Source organism: Physcomitrium patens, chromosome 3, assembly GCF_059467195.1.
Source record: "Physcomitrium patens ecotype Gransden chromosome 3, ASM5946719v1, whole genome shotgun sequence".
Lineage (NCBI taxonomy): Eukaryota > Viridiplantae > Streptophyta > Bryopsida > Funariales > Funariaceae > Physcomitrium > Physcomitrium patens.
Window position 1 is genome coordinate 17855541 of NC_143412.1, and position 10718 is coordinate 17866258.

At 41.4% G+C, this 10718-nt stretch overlaps 1 protein-coding gene across 4 annotated transcripts; it reads right to left on the reverse strand.

Moving 5' to 3' along the window:
• Positions 1 to 343: 343 nt before the first annotated feature.
• LOC112280343 (NAC domain-containing protein 79) lies at positions 344 to 4476 on the reverse strand. Of its 4 annotated transcripts, none has more exons than XM_024515733.3 (4): positions 4125 to 4476; positions 2484 to 3251; positions 2010 to 2293; positions 344 to 1844 (listed from the first exon to the last, which is right to left on the reverse strand). In XM_024515733.3, exons 2-4 carry the CDS (start codon positions 2686 to 2688, stop codon positions 1059 to 1061), a joined length of 1275 nt encoding a protein of 424 aa, XP_024371501.1. In that variant the 5' UTR covers positions 2689 to 3251; positions 4125 to 4476; the 3' UTR covers positions 344 to 1058. The 4 variants fall into 4 exon arrangements, with proteins under 4 accessions (XP_024371501.1, XP_073388987.1, XP_024371502.1 ...); XM_073532886.2 differs by having other exon boundaries at positions 4159 to 4407; XM_024515734.3 differs by having other exon boundaries at positions 4043 to 4407.
• Positions 4477 to 10718: the final 6242 nt, after the last annotated feature.

A 10718-nucleotide genomic window follows, 5' to 3' on the forward strand; every position in this document is an offset into this window, starting at 1 on the left:
TAATTTAAAGTGGCATGGGTATGCATGAATAAGAAAGGTTCATTTAAGTTGAGGAACCCTAAACTAAATTCCACTTTGTGAGAGCGTTGAGACACCGACACACCCATTCATACACACTGCCGATGATTCCATCGGGTCCTAAGCTGAGAAACATCAGAATGTACCATCGACACTGTGGAAAACCACGAAGAAAAAATCGTTGCAAACAGCTACTGGTTGTGGAATCGAAACATCTAGCCTCCACACAAACAAACAAACAAACAGCCCAAAAAAACACACACACACACATACACACCGAAAACAGGGTCGCAGCTGCCACAATTCGGGTGAAGAATTCTGGCGATGGTGTCAAGCAAGCAACGTGTATTGATGTGGCAATGAAAGCAATGCCTTTACAGGCAACATCTGAATCAGATCAAGTGCACTCCGTCTGCTCTTCATAATATACCCACCCTGTGATGCCATTACAGACAGGAAACATCGAAGCACCCTATCCTTCGTTGCAGACACGGGCCTCGTTCCTGGTTGTCTAGTGTTGTCCTTGCCTGCCAATCTTCCCGTGTGCAAGCTGCATGTGCAATCAGTATAATGAAAAGAATTACATATGTACAGGTTTTGTGTTCACCCAAATAAAGTACACGTTCGATTACAAATGTACAGATGGATGCAGATTGCGGATCCTTGTTACAATCAGTGAGCGTGTGACTGCTGGAATAGCCCTCGCAACTCCACAACGCGCCATTGTATCGAGGTCCCTAGCAATCTCCAAACATGTGAAGCAGGTAATGTACAATAAAGATGGTCTACACAGCTGGTTATAAGTAGGGTTAGGCCAAGTCCATGGATGTGAGGGCAGCTCGAGTGCGAGGAGGATCACCGATTTTTGTGTTTTTGCTTCTTTTTTTCTGTTTTTTTTTGGGGGTTTTGGGTTTTTTTTTTTGTTTTGGTCTGGAACTTTACAGTTTACGAGCGATCCTTCTCCAGTGTCTCGCACCGAACCCCAACTCTTTACTTGAAATGCAATGGATGCGCTGGAGAAACCCTAACTAATTGATTCATTAGGCCCAGCCAATGATTTCGGGGCCGTGGCCAGAATCGACAGGCGCAGTGATGTCTTGGAGTCGGTACTTGAAGTCGAAGCTCATGTTCTCGCCGCTGCAGAGACTTCCAGTCAAGCAAGACAAGTCGGTGCCTCCAGTGGAGCTTTGCAATGGCGACGACGAGTCGCCTTCTGTGCCGTCATTTTGATAGAGAGACGCACCGGCTAAATCGGCAGGCCAATTTACATAGTCACAACCTTTCTGGGTGCTCTGTGCTTCATCTTCGCCCTCGCTGAAGGACAATGGCTCTGTCTTCGGCCGCAAGCTTGTAACCCGGAATCCCGTAGTCGTTGTCATGTTGGCGGATTGCATCAATGCTTGTTGGTTAAACCCTGCCTGCCTTGACAAGCTCATACTCTTCTCGCAGATTTCGTTCCCGGGATATGGCTTTGGAAGCCCGTTGTCAAGACTGCTCAATCCTCCTACTTGCGGCACCATGTCCATTCCAGCTGGTTGCACATTAATCCACGACATGACGCAATTCATTTCCTTCTTGTGATCAAAGTCCTGGACGCGATTGTAACAAGACATCTGCTCTGTCTCGACAAACGTCTCGCAGTTGGTGGCAGTCCTTTCATCAATGACGGTTGGATTCGGCGACTCATTGTCCATCAACGGTGGCAAAGACGATCTCGCATCCTCAAGCTGGTACGCCATGCCTTGGCGCATATGAGATTCTGACATCGAAAAACCTCGCTTCCCTCCTGAACTCTTTTCGAAAATACGACACACCACCCACTCGTCCTGCGTACAAATTTCAATAACAACGAACGTCTCAGAAAACAAAATCATACCCAAGCTGCAACCGAAATTTTTGTCAAAGGTTTTCGACATGCAACGCGCGCTTCGGAGATTCCTGAGAGAATTGCGACTGTAAAGGGAAAAATTAAAATGGTAATCGCTGTCTACCTTGTTAGCGCGAGGAGACAAAGGATGTCCACCATCATTCTCCAACCGATACTCGTGCATGATCCAGTTGGTCTTCTCCCCTTTGGGGGCGCGGCCCATGTAGAACACCAGAGTCTTCTTCATGCCTATCAAACGAGGTCGTCCATGAGCAAGCACATCTCGGTCTTTGCCAGTTGCTTTCCAGTATCCCGCATCGGTGGCTCGATTAGTGCGCATGCCTGTAGGATATTTACGATCGCGTAAGCTGAAGAAGTACCATTCCTTCTCTCCCATCTTGGCTTTCTCTGCAGCACGTACCACATCACAATTCACATCAGTTTCCAATGCTATCTGGTTTGCAATCTACACACTGGCAACCGAATTTCCACAAACCGAGTTCCAGCACAGATTTGAGGAAGTGCGAGATGAGTGCACATCTCGCGCGTCTGATTGTGTCTTACTGCAGGTATACGAGGAGGTAGGAGAATAGCTAACCAGGAAGGTCCCAGGGCTCGCACTTGTTGAGGTCCACTTCCGCAATGGCGCGAACTGCAAATCTGCTATCAAGCACCTTCTTGGTGAGATAATAGCTGACCAGTTCCTCGTCCGTGGGGTGGAACCGAAAGCCAGGAGGCAAGAATGACTCTACTCGCTGACTCTGATCCTTGCCTTGCGGCTCCTGATGCCATGGAGCTGCCATAGATTGACTGATATCTCAAGAGGGCTCCGCGGACAAACTCGTCCCCGGGGACTACACTTGGAGCTAGGCACACTGTTGCGGGACTGTTATCTACGTGGGGAAGAATTTCCTTGAATCTGGGGTTATGGAGGAAGCGCGGGATCTTGCCGTGAACTTGAAGCGGCTTCGGATTGGCGTAATGCTATAGTTGGAGGTGGTTGTGACGACCTCGAGCACAAGGTTCCATGGCTTCTCTTGTGGGTCTCCGTTTTCGGCCTTAAAAATTGATACTCATGAACTCGATCGTTATGAAGATTCACCGCAGCCAGCAGCAGATATCTATGGAAAATGATCCTAGGCTTCAATTACAATGAGGCTGGCCTCACAGTGCTGTATGCGGGGGTTGGTCCTGCACTTCGTCATGGCATCTACTACTGAAACGCACGGAGTTCCGCCGGTTGTCTCCTTCGGAAATACTTCACGCTTCAGTTCGTTCTTCAGTTAGAACGCTCGAAACGCTCAGAGGTTTCGTTTGACTTAGTATACCTCGAGAAGGGGTGAAGAATAGTTCGTGAGCTTCAGATCTGCACTGCAAGTATCAGCAATATAACTGCAAATGCGAAAATCGGGGAAAGGCAGGAATTAAAGAGGCCGAAGGTTTGAAAGACATTGAAAAGTGAGGGCTAACAATGAAGACGGAGGACAAAAAAAATCAAGGAGCTTTCACGAGGTTACAAGTGTGAAGATGGAATGAATGCTTGAATAAGGTGGCAGTTGAAGATGCCACGGCGGAAAAATAGCAATCAAAATTTAGGCGAATTTCGGAGCGGGTGAACAGCAGTAACTCAACAAATGAAAACAAAAGACCCAGCAATTCTCTCACAGACCCCAACCCAACGAAGCATTCTCCAAATTAAGACCAAACGAAACACAAAATCAGACGCTAACAAGGAAGGAGATGGGTACCGTGGAAGAATTCGTGAAGGAAAGAAGTCCACTTCAACGAAGGCTCTTCATCAAACCTCAAACCACATGACTCGGTGTAAAACTAAACTCTGAACGTCACGTATCACTCCCACAACAACACAGAAACCCAAAAACACCAATTCACTGCGTCGATCCAGTTCATTGTTGTCTTAATTCACCGACACACTCACCTCACCCGAAACGCACCGAAAAAGAACAAACAACATCAACAAACTATATTCAACAATCTATTCCCCCAAACCCACGTCAAGACTTACGAAAGAAACCTCTCCATGCATCCAAGACTCAAACACGAACTCACAACCTCGAAGCCACACACACAGACACACACACGCACATCAGGATCAAAACCACTCCACAGCAGAACGCCGAGAACGTTGCAACTGACCAGAACCGAAAGGAAATTAAAGCTGATTATGCTAACCACTGGAGAAGGGCCCAGCAAACGGAGAGTGCGAGGGGCAACGAACCAAGGGAGGGGAAATAGTGGAGCGGAGATCGCACTGGGGAAGGGTGTACAGTAATGTCGATTCCAAGCGAGGAAGCGAGCGAACGATGGAGCGAGCGAGCGAGGCGAGTGGGACCGACTGGGTGGTTGTGGGAAAAGGTGATGCCGACGCAGCGGCTATATTGGTAAAATTATTTCGTCTCGGGCAGGGCAGCCATGGTGGTCTACTCTACTCGGAGAGCGCACACTTTGCGGTGCTGATCCCGGACTGGCGACAAGAATCAAGCGCCCTGTGGCCACGCCGCCCTTCCTTCCCTGTGTGTGTGTGTGCTGTGCTGTATGTATGTATGAATATAGGTGCCAGGCAGAGAGCCCACCTCCATCCCTCCCTCCCTCCCTCTTCCCCACCAAGACTTTCTCTCACCCCATAGCTCGCGCTCTCTCTCTCTCTCTCTCTCTCTCTCTCTCCGGAAATCAATCCATAGCCCCTACAACCCCTCCCTCCCTGCCTGCCTTCAAGCTACATGTAGCCTTATGTATACCCCCCCCCCCCCACCCTTTCTTCCCCTTAAGAATTGGCTCTTATTTCTCCCTTGAGCTACTCCGTATTTTGTCCCTTTACCGAGTCCATATCCATCTAAGAGATTCCTCTCTCGCTTGTGTTTATCCGTTCACCAGGGAAGTTTCTCCTCATTGTTTCTAGTTTTGAGAGATTTACCCAGCTGTTGAAGCCAGTCGCGTCAGCGCGCTCAGTTACACTAGGAACGCACCACGCCTCACACTCTCTCTCTCGCATTATCCCTACATCCCCAAGGTTTGAAAAGCTTTTGGGGAGAGAGCGAGAGGGAAGGCCGTGTATAACTCATGCGCCAGTTACACTATCTCGAGAGAGCATTCGAGGCAATGGCAGGCAGGCGCCACACACACACACAGAAAGAGAAAGAAAGAGCTCAACGCACAGTTCGCTGCCATCGTGCGGTGGTGGCGCTGATATTGGTATTTTGTTGTTGTGTTGTTTTAGCCCAGTGTGAACAAGGGGATTATTACCAGCAAGCAGGAGGGGGGGGGGTCGTAGAGGTGCCCGGCTGGCTCCTACTGACCCTGCACAGGTGGGTGGGTAGGAGACTGTGCCCATCTGCGGCGGGATTAGGCCTGGCCGGGCCTGGGGCTGGTGTTGGTGCTGATGTGGCCCACCCGGGTGCACCCACTCTCCATCCCCCCCCCCTCCCCCACCTTCCTCGCCCCGACCCCCTTGCTGACCTGGTTCCTCAGTCGCTTCCGTTCATCCATTCGGTTTCTCATTCGTCTGCATGTGTGGCTGGTCAACGACTTTCGTAGATTTGAAAGAGGTTTTTGTCGTGTAGTGTTTATTGGCATGAGTTAAAACATTAAATTAGTCTAATTACTATCTTTAAAATGTGTCTAATGTATTGGAATTCTCATTTAAGATGGTTTCATGGTGTGTTTGTTACTCTTAGTTTAAAACTTCTTATGTCTTGAGCACACTTTGGGTTTTTTTAAAAAAATTGGTAGAAATTATTCAGGAAAATCGGGAAGAGTTATTAGATGTATATTTAAATCTACATCATTATCATAGATGATTTATGTTTGCTATTATACAAAATACTTCCATTTCTAATGTGCAGTCCTCGTGAATCTATGATTTTTTGGAAATTGGGGTAAATTTCAAAACTTAGTATTGTGTCTCTAAAGTACATCTATAAATCATCTTTAAGGTATTATTCAATTGCAATTTTGATTTCAAAAGTAAGTAATAGAAAAATTATGATTAATGAGGTGTGTTTGGATTTTACGTATTATATTATTAAACTTGCATTTTCAATCAATGCATGAATAACCCTAATTTTTGCAATATGCAAAATTTATATCTAGTTTCAAACATGATTTTCTTTAGAGTAATGAGCTAAGTTTAAAATACATATTTAAAATACAATAGAATTCTGTGTTCCATAGGATTATATGTACTAATATAGACTTAAATAGAATTGAACTAAATACATTCACTCATAAAAGTTCATTTACAAACAATTGCAAATGTAAGTTCTGTAAATATTAATACAACTATGCTTATGTTTATACAAAAATTTATAATTACCAATAACTAGATAAAAAAAATAAAAAATAACTTAAAATTATCTTTCTTGATAATTACTTAAATTTATATTTAAAATTTAAAAACAAAAAATAATATGTTTGTTAAAATATATTTATTTGTATAAAAGTACATTTAAGACTAACAAAGAGTAGCATTAAAAGTCACGTCATGTTTAATTCATATTAAGAAGGGGGTTTTTATACCTTGAAGTCCAGTTAGAAAAGCTATGGTACAAAAGACTTCAAAAGGTATCCTTCAAAAAGAATAATTGTCCTTTTAAACCCTTATTCTTCAAAGATAGTGTAAAGAAATGAGAGATCTTTAAATGGATTATTCTTTTATTCTTATTTTTATGTTGTATCATAAATCTCAATATGTTAGCTCATATATTTTGTCCTGAAAATTGCATAAAGTAGACTGATATGGCTCCTTTACTTTTAGTGAAAACCACTTCTGGAGATGGACTTACCATAGAATTTGAGAGACAACACAATTTATCATGTGAAAAAAATAAAAAAAAAATAAAAAAAAAAAAAAAATCAATCTTACATTTTTTTCATACAATTTTTAAGCTAATTTCCCGTAGGATATGGCTAACAAAATGAGACTTCTTTATTTAACTGATCAAGGATTCAAAAGGTGAGACTTCTCGCCTTCTTCCCTAAAATGTAAAGTCTACCTATATCCTTACAAGTTAAAAACAATAATATGCACAACATAAATATATATATTATTGCCACATTTTCATAACTACACAACATAAATATATATATTTTATAAGTTGGTAACATGCAAAAAGAATAGTGTATAAAAATTCAAAAACCAATGACAAAAATAAAATAAAACTTTAATAATGTAAAGAACGCATAATGATGCACACGCCTGTTTTTTTTTTTTTTTTTTTTTTTTTTTTAAATAATATTAATAATAATCATAAGAACAAAGATAAATGACTAATAATGAGTTTACATGTCTAAATAAATTTTAGATTAGACTTATCAATAATCTCATACGAGATGTTTTTATTATGTTAAATTTCTATTTTGAATTTAATAAAAAATTTAATTTAATTTTTAACTAACTTTTTTGTTAGATTATTGTGCATCTTTTTTATTTTTTAAATTATTTTTATCATAAAAGCATCGCATAAATACTACTGTGAAATCAATTATGATAAAACTATAATTATAACAAAAACTGGTAATTGATCATGTGTACCATTTAATAAATATTATTGATAACAAAAACTGATAAATATCACTAAACAGTTTCTGTTATTGAAACCATTTATCAAATGATATCTTAATGATGATTGTAATATTTATTTTAACATGGTTATCTTTTATAACAATATATTTATTTATAATAAATTGTATAAAAATTAATTTTTAATTTTCAATTTATAAAAACATCACAGAAAAAAAATATAAAACATGACTGGTCTAGAATATTTCGAATAATATACAATCCATAAAGATAAGGTGTATTTTAAAATAATACATTTTAGCACAAGAATTTTGATGATATGTGGGTACAACTTTTTTAATCTAGTGTTTGACTAATTTGGGTTAGAATTTCAATTCAATATTCATTAATGTCAATTGCTTAAGTACAAAGGGTTCTCAACAATTCTAACCAGCAGATACAATTCAATTTGTCCAACTCGATTCTGATCATTTGAAGTTTTCAAGCACAATTTAATACCTTCGACCACCTTCTTTGAAATGTTTTAATAATCTAATTATGGATTTCTGCAACCATGTGTGTCAAATTCCATATTCAGATAAATTTGTTACTACTGCAATCAAGTTGTAACCTGGAATATGTTTATTTACAAAATAAAATTCAAACCTTGAAGGGTTTGCATAGGTTTAAACGGATTACTTTAATAACTTTTTAACATCTTCACTGGAGAAGAGTTCATCACCCCACACAAATGACGATGGAAATTCCAGACCATGATTTCATATTTAAAAAGGACAAAAACGGAATCAAAATTTTCAATAAATTGTAAAAAGTCCTCCACTACCTGTGTGTATGTGCGTGTGTGTGTGTGTGTGTTTAACTATCAATTCAAAATATGAAAAATTATTCCTATTGTCAAACCAAACCAAGGATCATTTGAAAAATTTGCAAGCTATGTTTCCGTTGACAAAGAAAATTTTGACACATAAGAAAAGTGCGAGGTTTCATCATTATTAATAAAAAAATAAAATAAAGGGAAAATATATTTCAAGTATATCTCAAACAAAAATACGGTGATTGGTGAAATGTGAAGGGGTTAAAGATGAATGGCAAAAAGTAGGAAAAAGTAAAAGTAAAAAAGCAAAAAGGAGGAGGAGGAGAAGAGGGTTGGGACAGGAGGAAACACGCCGCATTCATCGTCATTCACTTATCATAGCCCCATTCTCATTGGACCCCCCCCCTCCTTCCCCCCTTCACCGCGGTCACAGCCGCCCATTCAACGGCTACTGGGCCCTCCCCCCTCCACCGGAGACGGAAGCCATGTCATCATCGAACCCCCGTGACAAGGTACGAGTACCAAAACATACTGTTATAATTATACACCACAGGCGTATGATGCGGTCGTATAAAGCTGGTGACAGGTAAGCACCCTGTCAGAATCAAAAATATACATACACACTCTGACCGGGCCTACGGCCGTGGGGGTGCCGCTGCTGAGGTCCTTTTGGGTCAAACCACGTTGACCGGCACGGGATGCGGAGCCTTGGTTGTGACGCCGTCTTAACAGAAGAAAGGAATGAATGATTTAGCGCGGAGGAGAAAAGAATCTTGATATTGGTATCGATACCCTTAGAGGGTACAGACTGAAGTCCAAGATACCGGGACGGAAGAGGTGCTTGGGTCTTTGGGGCTTCGAGTCTATGCTGTCGACGGCTTCGTCTGCTGAATTTTTTCATGTTTTTCCGACTCCAAAATTTACAGAAAAAAATTGTATATATTTTCTTTTTTTATTTTAAATTTAAAGAACAATCATTAAGGTCGGTTGAGATGATGACGCAGATGTTTTGCTGTGGGTCGAGTGTGGACTTGGTTTTATTTGAAAGTAGTGGAATTCGCAATTCTTTTTCTTGCTGAATGCGATCTTCACGAAACACGATGTTGAGACATTGTGAGAAATCGAAGTTTTAAATATTTGAGGATACGTGAAAGCATTCTCGAAGCGCGAGTTCCCGTGGTTTTCTTCGCACTTCGCAATGCATTCTAAGATTGTTGCTGCATGCTCAAGTACCGTAATTACAGTGAATACAATTTTTTTTTCATGGTCCATGTATTTGTTTCAGGGCAGGGGCATTTTTGGTCTGGGCGTAGTATGTTTTTACTTTTTTTTTTGTCGATGTGGATCATTTTTCCTCATCAAGAGTAGCAGTCGGGCAGCGGTATTGCATTGGATACAAACTCAGAAGCATTGCCATCGTGCAGAATTATGCCCTGCAATTATGTGGAATGGTAGCACGAGTAGGAAAGGACTCAATGATCTGCAGTGATTTGTAGAGATATGACAAACAGGGTTTCTGATGTGGTTAGCTCACGAGGAGACAGTTGTAACACTTTAGCATTTTAGCCTTTTCTGCAGGTTGGCCTTGTGGTCCTACGGTGTCTCTTCCACAACCCCGATTCATTTAGGTTTGCGTATTAGAAAATATGCAAATTCGTGGAAGATCCATCACCTGGGTAAAATTTCTGGGCACTCTCGAGGGTCATCGACTTGCAAGGACAGTATTTCATTATCTTCCCTGTTGATGGGGGTCTATATCTGACGTTTCTTCGAGGTAATTCCAATGAGTGCAAAGAGGGTGCTGAACCTATCATTAATTTGATTCTATGCTCTTTTGAACTCTTGGACTCTTGAGAACTGCAGGAACAAGTACCAGATGTGTGTAATTGAGCTGTACAGGTCAGTAAGTGACCTTTTGGGCAATTTGAATATGGCGTTACTTGTACGAGGCTTCGTTACTCCAATTACAAGGTAGGACAGGATGGCATGATGTGAATATGTGGCGTGAGAGGTTGAAATCTGTCACTGCATGAAACAGAGTGGATACACCCGGCAAGGTCAGTATTTTTGTATCTGAGGTTGGAGCGTAAAGAGTTGTATTCGACACTGTGGGAAAGGTCATGAAAAAGCAACAGCATGTCAGTGAATTAGGACTTGTCTGGTATGACGAGATGTGGACTGCTGCGGTTGGTGACAGAGCAACCTGAATCCGAACATCTTTAAGCTTTTTACATTATTGTGATAATGACTAGGTTCTACTGTTGAATGAGTTCAACCTGAAGGCATTGCTACGAGTCCTTCACGCCTGACCCTAGAGGAAGGTTTCGCTTTTTGTAGTTTCAGGCTTTGGTTGGTCATCCTCCAATGTCTAGATCGTCGGAATTTATGGATCGCTGAGGAAAGATGCATAATGCAGAGAATGTGGCATTTTCTTGTGGGTAGAACATTTCATGAAACCTCGTGTTCTACAGGACCAGTTT

Excerpts from the sequence above, each read along its gene's own strand:
- LOC112280343 (XM_024515733.3), bottom strand. The coding sequence starts at position 2,688 with ATGGCAGCTCCATGGCATCAGGAGCCGCAAGGCAAGGATCAGAGTCAG. Across the intron at positions 2,294-2,483 it reads CGAGCCCTGGGACCTTCCTG|AGAAAGCCAAGATGGGAGAG; the intron begins GTTAGCTATTCT and ends TACGTGCTGCAG. Across the intron at positions 1,845-2,009 it reads TGTCTCCTCGCGCTAACAAG|GACGAGTGGGTGGTGTGTCG; the intron begins GTAGACAGCGAT and ends ATTTGTACGCAG.